Source organism: Chenopodium album, chromosome 25 (assembly GCF_948465745.1).
Source record: "Chenopodium album chromosome 25, dcCheAlbu1.1, whole genome shotgun sequence".
NCBI classification, from domain to species: Eukaryota; Viridiplantae; Streptophyta; class Magnoliopsida; order Caryophyllales; family Amaranthaceae; genus Chenopodium; species Chenopodium album.
Window position 1 is genome coordinate 9,508,220 of NC_137858.1, and position 19,429 is coordinate 9,527,648.

The 19,429-nt window shown below is 32.6% G+C and overlaps 1 protein-coding gene and 1 pseudogene across 1 annotated transcript; both read left to right on the plus strand.

The window, feature by feature from the left end:
• The first annotated feature begins 7,039 nt into the window (after positions 1 to 7,039).
• On the plus strand, positions 7,040 to 8,577 carry LOC145615005 (uncharacterized). Its single transcript, XM_081670088.1, has 2 exons — positions 7,040 to 7,263; positions 7,794 to 8,577. The coding sequence occupies exons 1-2, from the start codon at positions 7,157 to 7,159 to the stop codon at positions 8,299 to 8,301; spliced, it is 615 nt and encodes a 204-aa protein (XP_081526214.1). The 5' UTR covers positions 7,040 to 7,156; the 3' UTR covers positions 8,302 to 8,577.
• Positions 8,578 to 15,869: 7,292 nt separating this feature from the next.
• On the plus strand, positions 15,870 to 17,942 carry LOC145614622 (serine/threonine-protein kinase-like protein At3g51990 pseudogene; annotated as a pseudogene).
• Positions 17,943 to 19,429: the final 1,487 nt, after the last annotated feature.

A 19,429-nucleotide genomic window follows, 5' to 3' on the forward strand; every position in this document is an offset into this window, starting at 1 on the left:
ACATTTATCTTCCCTTCCTTCTGCAAATCGTGTGTAAAGAACAGTTTTGGGGATATATGTTTAGTCCTATCACCTTTAATATATCCTTCAGTTACTTGTGCGATACATGCAGTATTATCTTCGTAAATGATGGTTGGACTTTCAGTTACTTCTTTCATCCCACATTCTTCTTGGATATTGCCGATCATTGACCTTAGCCATACACACTCACGTCCTGCTTCATAAAGGGCAATCAACTCAGCATGATTTGATGATGTCGCAGTTAAGGTTTGCTTTGTTGATTTCCAAGAAATTGCAGTTCCACCATAGGTGAACAGATATCCAGTTTGTGACTTGGCGTTTTGTGGGTCTGATAGATATCCAGCATCTGCATATCCGATGAGGGTGGCATCTTGCCTTGATTGATAAAACAAACCAAGATCTTTTGTTCCTCGTAGATATCGTAGTAAGTGTCTTACTCCTTTCCAGTGTCTCTTCGTTGGTGCGTTGCTAAACCTGGCTAACAAATTCACAGAAAAAGCTATGTCTGGTCTAGTATTGTTAGCTAGATACATTAGAGCCCCAATTGCACTTAGATATGGTACTTCAGGACCAAGGACATCCTCGTTTTCCTCTCGAGGTCTAAATGGATCATATTTCATAGTCAAAGACCGAACAATCATCGGGGTGTTTGTTGGGGTCGCTTTGTCCATGAAAAAACGTTTTAACACTCTTTCGGTGTAGTTAGATTGATGGACGAAAATACCATTATTTAAGTGCTCAATTTGCAATCCAAGGCAAAATTTAGTTTGTCCAAGGTCTTTCATCTCAAATTCTTTCATCAAGTATTTTGCAGTTCTTTCAAGTTCATTTGGGGTTCCAATGATATTCAAGTCATCAACATAAACTGCAACAATTGCAAACCCTGATTGTGATCTCTTAATGAAAACACAAGGACTGATTTGATTATTCTTGAACCCTTCTTTCATAAGGTATTCACTAAGACGATTATACCACATCCTCCCAGACTGTTTCAATCCATAAAGTGACCTTTTTAATTTTATGGAAAGTAAATGTCTAGGCTTGTGGTTTTCTGGTAATTTTAGTCCATCTGGGACTTTCATATAAATATCTGTATCGAGTGACCCATATAAATATGCGGTTACTACATCCATTAATCGCATCTTTAGTCCTTCTGAGACTGTCAAGCTTACCAGAAATCTTAACGTAGTTGCATCAACTACGGGAGAATATGTCTCCTCATAATCAATCCCTGGAATTTGAGAAAAACCTTGGGCTACAAGTCTTGCCTTGTATCTAACAATTTCATTTTTCTCATTTCGTTTTCTCACAAATACCCACTTGTATCCAACTGGCTTTACACCTTCTGGTGTAATGGTTATTTTTCCAAACACTTCTCGTTTTTCAAGTGACTTTAACTCTGTCTGCATTGCCTCTTTCCATTTTGGACAATCATGCCTGCAACGACATTCTTCCACTGTTCTTGGTTCACTATCATTTTCGTCAGATGCCATTTCAATTGCAATGGAATATGCAAATATTTCATTTACGATAACATCATTTCTATTCCAATAATTCCTGGTAGAAACAAAATTTATTGAAGTTTCATTGTTATCGATGTCATGGTCATCTTGTTCATCCCCTTTCGGATTATCATCTTTTTCTCTATTCTCATCTGTACTTTGTCTTTCTTGACCTTCTGTAAGGGGAATATTGTTGATCTCATCAGGTCTTTTTAATTTTCTTGGTTTAGAGTCTTTTGAACCAAGTGGTCTTCCACGCTTTCGGCGTGCTAGAGATTCATTTTCAGTGATCTTATCACCAGATGGAATTTCAATTCGTGCAGGGGCATTTTCAGCTGGTATATGTGATTTTGTCACTTTCTTTGCATCTATAAATGCATCAGGCAGCTGATTTGCAATGCTTTGTAAATGAACAATTTTCTGAACTTCTTGTTCACACATATTTGTTCGTGGATCAAACATTGACAATTGTGTTGCATTCCAAATGATTTCTATTTCTTTCTTTCGTGGGTCCACTTTCTCTCCCCCTAAGGCTGGGAATACTGTCTCATTGAAATGACAGTCGGCAAATCTGGCCGTAAATAAATCACCGGTCATTGGTTCAAGATATTTAATTATGGAGGGTGATTCAAACCCAACATAAATTCCCAGCCTTCTTTGTGGACCCATCTTTGTTCGTTGGGGTGGAGCAATAGGAACATACACCGCACAACCAAAAATTTTTAGATGTGAGACATTAGGTTCTCGACCAAAAACTAATTGTAGTGGTGAGAACTTATGATAAGCAGTTGGTCTCAACCTAATTAGAGTTGCCGCATGTATTATGGCATGACCCCAAGCAGATGAAGGCAATTTTGATCTCATCAATAATGGCCTTGCAATCAATTGTAGTCTCTTAATTAATGACTCAGCAAGTCCATTTTGTGTATGAACATGAGCTACTGGATGTTCTACAACAATTCCAATCGACATACAATAATCATTAAATGTTTGGGATGTAAATTCCCCAGCATTGTCAAGCCTTATTCTTTTTATTGTATGGTCTGGAAATTGTGCTCTCAGTTTAATAATTTGAGCAAGGAGTTTTGCAAAAGCAACATTTCTACTGGATAAGAGACTTACATGTGACCATCGAGTTGAGGCATCAATTAATACCATAAAATATCGGAATGGTCCACATGCAGGATTAATTGGTCCACAAATGTCTCCTTGAATCCTCTCTAAAAATGTTGGAGATTCAGTAGCAATTTTGTTCATAGATGGCCTTATTATTAATTTGCCAAGTGAACATGCAGAGCATGTTAATTCATCTGATCGAGGGATTTTAACATTCCTAATTGAATGTCCTACTGAATTTGCTATAATCTTGTGCATCATTCCTGTACCAGGATGACCCAAACGATCATGCCATAAATTTAGCAGATTCTTATTATCTAACTTCTGGTTAGATATCAAATTTATTTCAACTGGTCGTATATCTATATGATATAACCCTGAAGAATATGTTGGCAATTTCTCATACACATGTTTCTTGCCATGTTTTTCTGCCGTGAGGCATAAATATTCCTTTTGATCCACTATCATTGTTTCTAAATGAAAACCATTTTGACGCACATCTTTAAAACTTATAAGATTTCTTCGAGACTTACTCGAATATAAAGCGTCATTAATGATTAATTTTGTTCCATTTGGGAGTATTATGCAAGCTTTTCCAGAACCTTCTATTAGCTTGGCTGACCCAGAAATGGTATTAACATTTGCTTGAAATAATTTTAACTTTAAAAAATATTTTCTATCCTTCAGAATAGTGTGTGTTGTTCCACTGTCCAAAAGGCATTGAAATTTGGAACCAACTTCGGGCAGATCCATATCTTCATAAAATAATAAGTATAAGATTAGTTTAAGATAATTTAACTGGACTTACTTTATTAATGATGAAAAATTAAGAGTACATAACTTGAACATGAAAAAAAAAACATACAAGAAAAGTACATAATGAAAACATAATACATATCATAGTAATTGATGAATTATCTAAACATGATTATTCTCTCCAAAGATATATTCACCACCAGCTTCACCATTGTCTATGCGGAAATCAGACACATCAAGGCTAATTCCAGGGACATTTTCTTCATTAACATAATTTGTTTCGGCATGTTTTTCTTTCCCTTTAATGGAAGCCTGGTATAGTTCTACCAGATGTTTGGCCGTACGACAAGTACGTCCCCAATGTCCAGTCATGCCACATCTATAGCATGTGTCTTTTCCTTTTGTGGTGGCTTGATTTTTGTTTCCTTGTTGATGCCCCCTTTGAGTGTTGTTTCTAGGGGGAAATTGGCCTCTACCACGGCCATAACCACGTCCACGGCCACGTCCGCGGAAATTTCCACGACCTCTGCCACGATTATTATATTTTCCACGTCCACCTCTATGAGCAACATTTGTCTCGGGTGGATTTGAGCTTTCTACAGCATTTGTTTCATTGAATGCTTGAGACCCAGTTGGTCTTAGGTTGTGATTCTTCAACAGAAGATCATTATTCTTTTCAGCAACCAATAATGTAGAAATAAGCTCAGAATATTTTGCAAAGCCTCTTTCACGGTATTGTTGTTGCAATACAATGTTGTTAGCATGGAATGTAGAGAGTGTTTTCTCTATCATTTGCACTTCAGTGACTGGTTGATCACAATATCTCAATATTGATACGATTTTATGTAGTGATGAATTATAATCACTGACAGATTTAAAGTCCTGAAATCTCAGGTTTGTCCACTCAAATTGTGCTGAAGGAAGGAGTACCCTTTTATGGTGGTCATATCTTCCTTTCAGGCTATCCCATAGTTCTCTGGGATTTTCCACCATTAAATACTCAGTTTTCAAACTGTTATGTAAATGATGCCTTAAGAGAACTATAGCTTTTGCTTTCTCTTGATCAGTTGGAACTTTAACTTGAGCAGGGGCATCTTTTTCGTTTCCTGGGATGGTAATTTCTTTGATTGTATGTTCCAATCCCTGAGCCTTCAAATTCATTTGGGCATCAACTTTCCATTCAAGATAATTATGTCCGGACAAGTCTAATACGTCAAATTGTCTTTTCATCAAGTCTCCCATTTTAACTACAATCAAATATGTAATTATTATTAAGCCAATTAAGCAAGTGATAATTAAAGTAATCAATTTGTAATCATAATAATAATCCATTTAAAACATATTTGCTTCTCCCCCTTGGGTTATTATTATGATTTACATAAAGTTAAGCTAAAATTAAACATGATAATTACGTTATTTAAACAACGACAACAACAATAATAACAATAACAATGATAATAATAACAATAACAATAAATACTACTACTATCACTACATCACCGACAACAACAACAACAACAATAATAATAATAATATTAATGACATACATTAATGATAAGATAAAAGGAACATTTATTATAACAAAATGCACTTATAATCTACCTAGAAGACAAAAAACTTGAAGTACTACGGAGATTACATGCATGAATTCCCTTTGTCGAAAAACCGAGCGTTACTTATGTAAAATGATGAAAATCATCATTGCCATTAATAAAACTACTAGGGCCATAATTAAAACTAAATATAGTTTTAATTTCCTTAAATCTTCTTCAAAGGTAAAGGGGTGTGGTGGTTGTCGGTTGTCGACGGGGAACATGGTGTATGACCGGTGTAAATGGAGGAAGAAGAAGAAGAGATAATTTGGGTAAAGTTTAAGGAGGGGATAAGGTTTGTATGGTGATATAAGGGGGTGTAATCCGCCTTTTATAGGTGGGTAAATTATCCGTTTCAGCTTTACACTACTGTAAAAATATCATACAATGTTCTAGTAGACTGGTAAAATAATCGTAATCAAACTATTAATATTTACAAACGTAAATAAGTATCACACTGGGATGCAAGCCGTAGTGGTCCGAGAACCCTAATCTATTCATGAGGTCAAGGGTTCGAAAACTGAAAGAAACATAAAAGTGTGTAATCTAAAAATTAAATAAATATAAAGGCTGCATCATTTTTTTTTCATTTTAGTAATTATGCACAAGTAAGTAAGTATAAACATGATTTGTGTGACCATGAAATTTACTCTATTAACATGCATACAAAAAAATATTTCCACATGCAAAAGTAATTATATATTACTTTCTATAACCATGCATGAGAGTTACCAAACTAAGTATCATAAATAATGTATGTATTGATATCCTCATTTTTAATCAACATGGCTAATTATGTGGAGTAATTTTGTGGAGAAATATATTGTGAGTTTCTGGTATAGAGGATCCCATATGGGCAACTATAGAGCATACTCCTCAAAATATATTTTGTGAAGGAAATTGAATCTTTGTAAAAATTGGATAATCGGTATAAGTATACCTGATTGAAGATGGTGCTGATAACGTGTTATGAAATATATAGAAATTAGAGGATTAAGAGAAGAAGGTAATAAGAGAAGTATTACTACTTTTATGTATTACTCTTGGTAATATTTTTTGTGCATCATACAAGTGAAATTACATGGCTATTTATAGTAGTAAGAACCACTATTACATTGTGGGCTATAACCTTAGAGGGTGGCAATTAGGGTTGGCTACTACATTAAATGCAATGAAGAATTGGAGTGTGGACATTCACACCTTGACTAAATTAATTAACTCTTAACAAGCAGCATATTGAAAGACATGCTCCACTATTATGTATGTACTCAATAAAATAAAGATATACTCGGATTATTGAAGACATGCTAATCTAATAAACAGTAATCCGCTTTAAATCACTCGTAGTGACATATTGATTCAAGACTTATTCCAACAGTTTACACTTAGATTATTAAAGATTTAAAGATGATAATTTACCTATTATTCCTTTTGTCCTATTAAAGCGAATCATATATAATGTATTACATGCTTATACTTTAATATATAAAGGAAACTTCAACAAGTCGATCACCACCTACATAATTGAGACCGAAATTATTGAGACGTTTAGCCAATTTCTCTTCTCATTACGTTTCCCTTTAATTTCATTCATCCAATTAGACAAATCATCAATTAAAATGAAAACAAAGTCCCCTCAAACTTTCTCATGTGGAAAACTTTAGATTGTTCAAAATTATTTAATTTTGATGATGTTGACATCATTGTCAATTCAAACAACCACCATTTTTCTAAGCAATTTACTAACAAAAGAATGTTGCCATCACTCCCTGCCCCATACACTACGTTATTTATTTATTTTCCTTGTTTTTTTCTTTATTTTTGGGTCCCGACACTCCGAAAATAATTATATTAAAATTATATACACTATAGTTTTTATAATTATAGTCCTATATTATAACTTTTCATACACGGGACACGGAAAATGATCTAATTTTAGTATTTAAATAAAGTCTATTTTACTTTTATCAAAAAAAAATTAAATAATTAAAAAAATGAATCAATTTAAGGCAATAAAATGCCGTGTGAGGAGCTAAGCTTCGTGTGTGGAGGACTGCCTACCCACTTATTCTCTTCACTTTCTCTCTCTAAAATTTTTCTTTGTTTCTCTCTCTAAAAATTATCTCATTATTTTGTGTTTGTTCTCTATCAAATGATCATACGAGGAAGATGATGACAACCAAAACACATAATTATGAATGTTGCATGTGTGGTGACCATGGCCTTTCTTATGAGCTCTTTCGTTGCAAAGTTTGTCATTTCAGATCTCAACATAGGTATGTTTTCCCATGTCCTCCTTTTGACTATTTGATCTCTTTGTGGATTCGACCCTTACTTATTAACATGCCGATTCTATCTATGAATAGTTAGAATCGTGCAGTTTCGTAAATAAAACGGAGAGATATTCTCTATCAAATAAAAAATAATAAAAAAAAAATCTCTATCTATCTAGCTATTTTGAAGTACTAACCTTTATAATAGCTAGTGAAAACTAGTTTTTATTGATCTTAATCAACTAAAAAATATATATTACTTTTAAGTTAATAGTTCAGAACTGAGATAGTCACAAAAGACAGTGATAAACTATGAAATATAGTTTGTTTTAACTGGGTTAGTTTTGGATTTTGATCGATATAATCAACATCTTATAGTGAATCAATATTAATAAGTTTACTTTTAATTCATTATTTTATTGATTTGAGCTAGATCTTATCAAATCAAAAAGTTAGAGAACATTAATTGATAAAATCCAATTAATGAATTTGTTCATTAATTCTAACCTTTTATTTGGGAATTCTTGGAATAGGTATTGTAGCAATCTATACCCAAAAGCGGAGTCATATAGAGTATGCAATTGGTGCCTAATTCAAAAGAATAATAATGATCATCAACAAGACACTCTCACTCCCACAACCACCACTACTTCAAACTCTCCTTCTTCACAAGATCACCACCTAGCCAAGACTTCCAATAAGAAGTTCCACAACAACAACAACCATGTTGGTGGGCCGAGGACCAGTATCGGGGCGAAAAGCTTACAACCCACAAGCCCAATCAAGAAGCCGGCATCGCCTTCGGGCCGTAAAAGGATCGTCAACGGAAGAGGAGGCACGGGGCAAAATGATAATGATAAAATAAGAAGGACGAAATCAGAAGAATTATCGAATAATACCAATAATTCAAGTAGTAGTAGTAGAAGTAGTGGTGGTAATGGTGGTGGTGGTGGTGGTGGTGGTGGTGGTCCAGCTGTTATCAAACATGTTTTTAGAAATAAGGTGAGAAGGTATAAGCTTTTGGAAGAGGTCTCTAGTTGACATTAATAACATCTCTATCAATTATCATAGTATTATAAATCATAATAATATTAATTATAATATATAGTTTTTATAGTATTACTATTAATATCAATATCAATATCATCTAGCTAATTAAGCTAGCTCCCACAAATATATTTTGTGGGATATTTTCAAGGTTTTTTTTTTTTTTTTTTTTGTTCAAAAAATGAGTGAAACACCTTGATAACGTATTGTATATGTATGGGAATCCGAATTTTGAGTTTTTTCTATATATATAAACCAATGGATTCTATATTTTCAGCTGTCTTTTTCTCCATTTTTTAAATTTTATTTAATTTTTTTTTTATTCTAGGGGTTGGGGTATTTGTTGTACTCGTTTGGTTGCATGGGATATGGATTAACGTGCCATAATGCATGCATATTATCTAAACCTATGCTTCTCTCTAATGAGCGCAAACTATATATGTTAATATGTATATGCTTAGTTAATGCGGAGCAAACAAAATTTAGCTAAATTCTCATTGTTAATTGCATATTATTGTAGAGTAGTTGTTATTTTGTCCATGTCTTTCATACATAAGAAAATTCAAACGAAAACTATAATATTAAACTTCTCCATTATCATCCTTATTCTTTACATATACTACATGGCTCCGATCATGCATGCTTGCTCCCATCGACCTCAGTTATTTTAGCTTAACATCATAATTTATATCGATTATGTTGCTTGTGGAGTTTTATTATTCTGTCAATATTATTTATTTTTCCCGTTCTTTAATACTTGCATTACTTGGAGCCAACAAAATATAAGAATTAGCTCTCATCTCATAACTTCGAAATCATAAGAATAGAGTAAAGTATGGTCTATATTTCATGGTTCAAATCATACATACTCCTCTCTTTTGATCCTTCAAAATTTGTAGTAACTAATAATATTGCGAGTGTTATATTCCAAATAGTTATTTTTGAATGGTAGAGAAATATTTTTGTTTTTTTTGATACATCTCGTTTTATGTACATGCGATAATAGCAATAATGCATACGACTAGTGTGCATTTTTTATACATCTCGTTTTAGTATACATTTTATATATTTCATCAAAATATTAACTTTATTTGAATAAGATTAGTGTGCTAGAAAATAATCTTACAAACTAGCTACTTGCTTTGCGTTCATTTATATATATCGTTCATATCTCCATTTACGTATCTTAGCTTGCAATATCAAACACAGGGTGTTTCCCATAACAATACCCTAGATCTCAATTGAATAATAATTAAGGATCCTTAATTTGTTGATACTTTTAGTAAAAGTGGTCTAAAGAGTAATCATGTCGCTTAATAGGCGCCATTAACCTTGTTTAAAGCCACATAAAATTATACGAAAATTATATTAGATGATATGAAACTATTGAAAGTATTACTTTCACATTGGTTATTGTAGCTTGTAACCTAATGATAATTAAAAATGGCATGTTGTTAATTAGAATAGTAATTAATCATGATTGTGAACGTGTGAAGTACCCTTTCCCGCTATTTCTGCAGAGAACATGCTTGATTATGATTTGAAGATGATAATGATAGCGATTACAATCAGCAGATTGGATGAAATTATAATAATCAAGATTTAATACATGGTTAATTAAATAAATCATAGAGTAGTTAAAAAATTATAAGTTGCTTTGCTAGAATGATGATTGATGAGGCGGCAATTTCGTTATTAATGTATCATAAAGTTACTTTTGATATAACATATGATCTGATGAAATTCTAGGTTGCTTTTATTTATTTAGTTACAACTAATGGACCCTTATTTTTCTTATAATATTGGACATTACTAATGATTGTGCGATTAACAAATTAGTCAAAATAGTACTACAACTTTGGCATCCAAGGCGTCAGAAGTGAATTGCGTGTGCGAAGTGTGTCTACTAGCACTAGCAACAACTTATACCACGCCCATAAATAGAATTAGCAACAACTTCCTACGATGTAAATAGAACGTACTCCATAACTAAATACTAGTACCATGACTTCATGTGTAGTTTATTATGTAAAGTTATTAAAAATTAATAATCATATTAATATAGATGTTAACTAATTTAGTTAGTTGATTAAAAAAAGTTAAACCAGAGAATTAAATAGAACGTACTAGTACCATAACTACGTACTAGTACCATGATCAGAAATTAAATACCAAATCATATAAAAATTTACCAACTGCGACTCATCATCAATTCATTATGATTTTATGATGACAAATTAACTCGATCTTTTTCAGGGGGGAAAAAAATACAGGGTTTATTTGTTGTAGCTGAAGCATTCAATTATTCATGGACAAAATTGCTTATGAGTTCAATAAAGTGACAAGCAAATTAAACTATTATAATCGACTATTTGAAGGTGCAATATGAAAGTAGACCATGCAAGTTGCAAGATACACGTTACAAAAAGTTGTAAAAGTGGAGTACGTAATTCAAAGCGAGGTTTACCACTCAATATAATTGTGGAAATTGACATTGACAAAACTTTAAGATTGAGGTTAATATAAGTTAATCATCTAGTAAACACACGCATAAACCATTCACATACATTATTATTGTTATTATTGTAAGTGAAATTATGAAGTTATTAACTACTCCCAATAAAGTAACTGGTAGTTAGTTGAGTGAGTGTATATGTAGTACGAGTATGATAATTTAGTTGACTTGGGTGTGGATGTGGGGGTGCTTATGACATGGCTCTTAATTTGGAGTTGAGGGCACCAACATCAAACAGCTGTGTGGTGTTGCTGTTTTGCATGGTTTAAAGGGTAGTAGTAATTCATATCATCATATGTATCTTTTCATACCTTTGGATTGAAGAATATTAGCCCATAATTTAATCCAAAGTAGAGGTTTTTGTACATTTATATATACTTCCTCCATTTCACTATGGGTCTGTTCTCTTCAGCTTAATTTCAGCTCAATTCAGTTCAGTTTCTAATTTCTTCTCTCATAAACAATTCAGTTCAGTTCGATTCAATTCAGCTTAGTTCAATAAATCAAAACAGACCTATATTTGACATGTTTTAAGACGCAATTGTTGACGTACAAAATTCAAACATTTTAACAGGCAAAAATCGTTAAAAATATAAAAAAATAAAATTAATAAACATACATTGAAATGAATCTAATAAGACATCACGTGATTTTCTTTTCTTAAGTAAAAATCACCCAAAAAAAAATAAAGTAGCTTATATGAATAATTTCAAAGTCAAAACGTGTCACCTAAATACAATGAGAAAAGGAGGAAGTAAATATTTATTAGACTTTACTTACTAATCAGAAGTAATTAATTCGTATATGGTGCTAAACGGTGTGATGTAGTTACTCCAGAGAAGATAGTTTGATATGATCATAGGTTAAGTAAGGTGGCAAATTAATTGTTCAAATTTAATCAACTTTGATTCGGATCAGATCATAGAATAACAATCAACTTCATAATAATTATTTACAAGTCTATTATCGACCCTTCTGTTTATGAAGCATGAAATGGCCTCTCAACAATAATAAAGGGTGTTCCGTGTTCTTGAAAAAATTTCATAGAAGACCTAACTTGATACAGTATGATATCATCTGTAATACTTCGTAAAATGTTAAGGGTTGGATAGACTGACTAACCTACTAATGTCTAAGTGTATATTTGATGATTTGATCACTGATTAGTCATGACTTGCAATATGATGGTGTACTTGGGAATTATGATGGTTGATTTAAGGCTAATTGAATGCTTAAAACTACGGACTCATGAGTTCTAACTAACTAGAGTAGCCCATTGAATGCTAGATGAATTGGGCTTAAAACCTTTTATTTTGGTAGTATGCATTTGTAAATTAAGAGGAAGCCCAGGTTTATCAATTTGATAAACAAATTTGTTTATCAAATGGCAAAATGGTAAATAAAACAACATTAATGCTCAGTCATCATAATATCTTGGTAAATTTATCAATAACAGTGGATCCATATTTAATAAAAAAAGTTGTTGATTTATTTACAATTTTTTCATTTGATAAACAAATTTTATTTATTATACTAATAAACTTGAATTTGCTCGTAAATAATAACACATTTTGCACATAAATATTACTTCTTCGTATTGTAGCTTCACATTGAAAAATATGTGCAAATAGAGCAAAATAATGCAAGCAGTGAAGCAGGTACATTTAAGCATCTGTTGCGGGGATCGATTCTCATCATCCGCCCTTATACCTCTCTAAACACCAAAAAAAACAAAAAAAAAAAAAAAAAAAAAAAATGCATCTGCTGCGATTGCTCTAAGATCCGAATCTAGTATGAGATTTGGGTGGCTCGTTTCTAGTCAGGAATCTAATTTGTCCTTATTTTTGGACTAAATATTTGTCCACAAATTGAGTCAAAATCATGCTAGGCTAGTGACGCCTTTTCGGAGCCTATAATGAAAGCAAAATTTACGCAGAAAAAGCCCAATTCGTGGGCCATGTCCATCCCAAAATTGGGCCAAAATTAATCAACTCTTATACACTTTATTAGCAAATATAAAAATCTGAATCTTCCAAACACCGAATACAAAGTAGTAGGCCCGAAACGATTGCCCACAAGGCCACAATACTTAATTACTTATGACTAATTTTATAGCCCAAATTTTTGTTAAATCCCAATTTTTTTAGACATGCTAAAGGTCTTATTAGAAGAACAAATTAGTGTTCTCTTTTTCAAAGTAGTTAGAATGTATCTTTCAATTCAATTAAAAGGGGAGAATGAATGAAACCTTTCCATTTACCAGTAATCTAAAACGGAATGCAATTTATTCAACCTAATGTCACTTTCTATGTACTTGCATTATGCTTTACCAAATCAAATAGGTACGAAGTCATAAGACACTTCCTTATCTGATAATTTTGATGATAGTTATCAACTTCAACTTTCGGATAGGAAGGTGAAATGTTCAATTTTAGGGAAATTTGGTTACGGACTTTATGATAGGCTTTGACTAAGTCGTTAATATAATTATATGTCAAATGGCCAAAAGCTTAAACATGATGGTTGAAGTCAATGATTATATACTCTATCAAGTATCACCGCCCCCTTACATGAGAACCCATTAGACTTAAAATGTGGATATAGCATGTGTCCTCCGCATACCCTGATGGTTGAAGCTCATAATCATATATATACTCTATCATTATCATTATCTTTATTACTACGTATTACTCCATAGAAAATTGGCTAGCTCCAAACAAAAACAAAGTATTAGTGAATTGTGAAATAGTAGTATAAATCTATCTTTCAAACAAAAAAAAAAATTAGTAGTATAATCTAGCTTGAAAATAAACTAAACTTACATTAAATATGGTATTTCTAGCTAGAATTATACGGGGTATAATTGAACTCACTCAAAAGTCCAATTAATCAAATCTACTTACATTTGACTACTGTACTTTTGTTGACAAATTGACTACTGTACTTGAGGTGAAATAGAAGTTGTTTTTATTCTCAAAAAAAAAAGAAAAAAAAAAAAGTTTTGTTTTTACTGTAGTGTGCGACTGTATAAGTTGACTTTTAGAAATAATATGCTTTAAGCACCTGTGAATTAGGTGAACATTGTAATTGAAAATAATGATAAATTTGGGTAGGTGACCATGAAATTTGGACATACATAAAGATCCTTAAACATTGAGGAACAAGTTTACGAGGTTTCGTTTGTTTGCATTAGCAGCCATATCAGAACAAGTTTGCTTCCTCTCACTTGCCTCATTTTCGGTTAACACAATTCACAAGGTCAACTTCTTCTCCTTATTGTCTTCAAAATTATTAGTAAAATATTTTGAACGAAAAAAGAATGCTTATTCTTGGCAAAAAAAGCCAGAAATTAATCCTGACTCAAACTTAATTTATTGATCCAATGTGTGAACTTCACCTAAAAAAGAAAATTGACTTAGACTTATATTTTTCGACACTTGTTTAATATAAATTGTAGAATATTACGGTTAATATAATACTTCGTATTTAGATTTGATTTTACAAATTAATTGACCTGTGCTATTGGACTAGATCAATTCCATTTGATAATTAATTAGATTGCGTGAGCTATTTCAATTTCAAGATAGATAATGATTCAATCGTATTCTTCCATTAGAGTGTATGTTTAAAAAAAAAAAAAAAAAAAAAAAAATAGGTCAACAAAACATATAAATTTAACTAATAAGATAAGTATATTCGGTAGGTTTGTTTTTTCTCCTTTCCAACTTTGCTTCAATCTTACTATATACTTGCTCTAGGAATCCTTTTGTTAAATTAAATTATACAATACTGCTATTTGAGTCCAGGTATTAGCTAGATTTTGAACAAGTTATTAATTAGTTGAGACTTATCAAAAGAGGTGACCGGATCAACTCCATCTTCAAAGACTCAAAGTATTGTCTTTAATTAGAAACCAATTTTAATTAATTAATTTATTTATTTATTTTTTTTTTGAAGGGAATTTTTAATGTTATTCACATTACTATTACTCCAGATTAAGTTTAATTCTAATTATTCAAGCAGTTTTACTATGAACGAATGATTAAAACCAATCTAGCTAGTTTTTCAATTTTTATTATTGATCTTGGTTAATTTATTCATTAGCCTTTCAATCGTTTTTTTTGTTGTTTTACATATAATTAAACCTGAATGCAATATCCCAATATATTTCTTTTTATTCATTAGCCTTTCAATCGTTTTTTTCGTTGTTTTACATATAATTAAACCTGAATGCAATATCCCAATATATTTCTTAATAAAATAAAATATTCATCGTATTAGTTAAACAATCTTTAAATGACGAAAAAGGTATAGAGTATTATTCAAACAAAGTTATTTCTTACTTGTACAACCCTATCACTACTTCCTATAAGTTAGGGGTTATAGGATTTAACTTAAAAATAGTAAATTGTTTAAAAAAATTATAATTAGTTAATACTCTATGTATTACTTGGCATTTTCTATATAATGGCTATAACTTGTAATAGATGTTTTTTTCTGTTATACGAAACCTGACAAATTTCTAATATAGTTCGAGAAAAAATAGCGTACAATTTTCCATTATAATCAGAAGTAATAGTAATATCCATACGTACTCCTCCTATACCAAATATAGTAATTTACATAAAAATTTGATTGCAACACTACTCTGTACAATTTATACGTAGTATTAATAATACAACCCAATCTGCTACACTATAAAGGGCATGTTCTTTCAGCTCATTTTCAGCTCCAATAAGTTCGGTTTATTTCAGTTCAGTTCAGTCAATCACGACAGACCCTAACTTCACAATCGATACCGGTATGATAATTACTTAATTAGATATATAGACATGATGTAGTCTCGAAGTGAGCTTAACCTAGGAGTTTAAAATAGTAAGCCATATTCACAAAAATTTGGAAAACAAGAATCTGAGTTAGATGACCCCACACCCAATTAAAGAGCTTTGTCACCTTTATTATCACCGTCCGCCTCACGTCTTTTCATACGTAATTAAATTAAACAAATACCCTCCATTTTACATATTTCCACCATTTCCTTCTCCTTCTTCTACCTTCTCCCATGCATTCTCCATTTCCCACCTCTTTTCTCCTCCCCCATTTCAAAGTTCAAACCCATTTTTAAAAAATCACAATCCAAATTTAAATATAAATAATAATTATAATAAAGCTGAAAAAATCCCAAGCATCATGCCACTTTAACAAAAAAAAAGCTCATTCTCATTCATATTCTCTTTCTTTCCTTCAATGGCTTTTGCCTTTCTCTTTTCTTCCCACTCTCCCTCCATTTTTCCCTCTCTTCATCACACGTATATTTTCCGATATCTCATATCTCTAACACTCTAACAATGCGCTTCCTCTGTAACACGGATTCCTCCATTTCCACCTGCAACAACACCTCCTCTTCTTCCACCTCATCAACCAACCCAATTAAACTAACACGCTTCTCATACTCCGCTATCCACTCCGCCACCAATGGCTTCTCCCCACGTGTCCTCCTCGGAAAAGGCTCCCACGGCGCCGTCTACCGTGCCGTCCTCAACAACGGCTCCCTCACCGCCGCCGTCAAAAAACCCACCTCCTCCGTCTCCGAAACCTCTCAAAACGAAATCAACATTCTCTCTACAATCACCACCAATCGCATTGTCAACCTCTTAGGCTACACCGTTGATGCCGATAACAACCTATTACCTATTGTTCAATACATGCCTAACGGCTCGCTCTACGACTACCTCCACGTAAATAACAAACCGATCACTTTCTTGACCCGGGTTCGGTTCGCGCTGCAAATAGCGAAAGCGGTTCGAACCCTTCATTGTAAATCGAACCCACCTGTAATTCACCGAGACATAAAGTCTTCCAATGTTTTAATCGATGAGAGAGAGAATGCGAGGTTGAGTGATTTTGGGTTGGCGATTAAAGGACACGTGGCAGATGTGCGCGTGATGTCCACGCCACCGGCGGGGACGTTGGGGTATTTGGATCCATGCTATCTTGCGCCGGGTGATTTGAGTACAAAAAGTGATGTTTTTAGTTTTGGGATTTTGTTGCTTGAGATTATTAGCGGGAGAAAAGCGATTGACGTGGAGTATTCTCCGCCGTCCATTGTGGATTGGGCTTTACCGTTGATTAAGTCAGGTGGGTATTCAGGGATTTTGGATCGTCGGATTAGGGGTGGGGTTGATCAGACGGTTGTCAGGGAGTTGGGGTTGTTGGCTGCGAGGTGTGTGAGATCAACGGCTGAGAAACGGCCACCTGTCACGGTGATTGTTGATTGTTTGAAGAAGGTTTATAGGAGGGTTAAAGTGGAAAGGTTTCCTGTTATAAGGAGTTTGCGACGGCGCGTGAGGCGCGTGGAGAGATTAGAACCGTCGGATGAATTCGACGGTAGTGATTGGGAGGAGAATAGAATGAAATTAGGTCCCACTAGAATAAGGAAAAAAGAATCCAATGCTGACAATTTGACTGATCAGGAGATCACTACACGTGGCTGGCATTCAACGGTGAGATCAAGATCAAGGTCAAAATCCATTGGTGCGTTTAGGGAAATTGCAAAGGTGGGACCAGAAGCAGTAACTATTGATGAGATTAACAGTGGTAATAATAATAATAATAATATGGTTGTGGTAAAAGGGAGAGCAGCTAAAGTAACAGTAAAAATATCTTCTGTGAGATTAAGTAAATCAAGGTCAATGAGTATGTTATATAGTGGTAATAATAGTAGGGTTAAGAATACACAGGGGAAGGAAGTGGAAGTGTTTCCATTATTAGTAAAATGTAATAGTAGTAGATTAACTAAAACTCCCAAATTAGAAAGCTAATACTGTATGATTTAACTTAATTTGATTAAGTAGGAGAAAGTATGTTGGTAACTTTGATTTGTGTGATGATTATTGTACTAATATTTGTTGAAAATGATAAGATATGATTTTTATGTGTGATTATTGAAATCTGTTTTTATTGTAAGTATAACTGCTTTACTAGTAGTCAAAGATTCTAGTAGAGAAGTAGATATGTGAGTTGGATTGGACCAACATGTTTGTCTCAATTATTGTTACATTAGTGTCTGCTTTAGCAGTTCAACTACACTTTTATTTATGAATTGTATCATTATACTCTCTTTATTACTGTACATGCTTTACTTTTTTGTTTTTAAACACTTTTCCCTCTTAAAGTCATAATCATCCCAATTTTGCAATCCTCACAAGTCAGGATGGAATAGATGCCATGAAAATGTTATCAAGATGTTAACTAGTACATTAGTAGATAGGATGAAATTAAACTCGAAATGTGACTGGGATCTCCATCTATATTTGAAGTAATTAACATCAATATGATGATTATACAAAAAAACAAATGGCGATTATACAAAAATGTTCTTTAAAGAACATGTTTTATTTCGAGTGCTTATAAAAATTTATTTCAGATATTGAATTGAGTATAGTTCTCAATAATTAAGTACAAGTATAATTGTATAACTAGGTTCACCCGGCCCAACAAGTTATTTCAAATATAATAAAAAAAACTTACCTAGCTAATAACTAATAAGTGGTGATATAAGTCATACTTGACTACTCGTACTAAATATATAGCATTGTGCTATGATATACTGTATTAAATTCACTGAGTTTGCTTTGGTTATGAAACATTTTTGTTACTTAGACAATAAGTTAGCTAACTCTTGTTTCTTGTTGCATTGACAACTGATTCAAAAATGATAGGAAGAACGAAAAACAAAGAGACTAATAATCAATTGGCATGAACACTGGCTCTACTACTGTAACTAAATTAACTGCTATTCATGAAAATTTTAGATGATTTAATTTCCTAAAAAGTCTAAGAATACTACTAATATATATTTGCTGTAATGTGTGATGATTAAAAACAAGCTTCCATTTTGTAGAAATTAAACTTCAACTCCTTTAAGAATGAACTCCTCTTAATGCTTTAATATTATCTTCTACGTATGTGTTGTGTAATAGTGTAATACTATATCAACCAAACAACTACTCGTATAAGTATAATTGTGGCCTGGATACAAAATATAATGGCTAATTCATAAAAATCTGCTCGGATCTAGATGCAACTCTCACTAGTCAAGGTCTCAATGAAGCAAGAGTTTTTGTGATGGATGGATGAAGGAATTATTGGACCACAGTCTTGATCAGTAAGTTTGTAGTAACTTGTTAATTAGAAACAAATAGCTGTTATTGTTGAATATAATCCAAAGTACATTAATGCATAAAACCAATGCATAAGAAATCAGTCATTAATGTTTATTTTGGATGTTTTCTACAGATTTTGTTTATGTACGTTTTATTTTGTTACTAAGCTTGTCTTCTCTATTGTAGTAGTTCAACAAATTTGTAGTTTGCATACGAAAGATGAAGGACAAGTTAACAAAGAAAAGAGGTTGGAATTCTTATCATTTTTGTTTGATTATATTTTTAAATCATCAATCTTGATAAAAAAAAATGCCGCTTCATTAGGTCATCTACTACTTAATAGTGAGTTTATTAAAACCAAATTTATATATTTGTTTTTAATTTGATATCTAGATATTTTGTAAAAACAAAAAAAAAACCTCTTATCTCAAGAGATAGTTAT

Excerpts from the sequence above, each read along its gene's own strand:
- LOC145615005 (XM_081670088.1), top strand. The coding sequence starts at position 7,157 with ATGATGACAACCAAAACACATAATTATGAATGTTGCATGTGTGGTGAC. Across the intron at positions 7,264-7,793 it reads CATTTCAGATCTCAACATAG|GTATTGTAGCAATCTATACC; the intron begins GTATGTTTTCCC and ends TTCTTGGAATAG.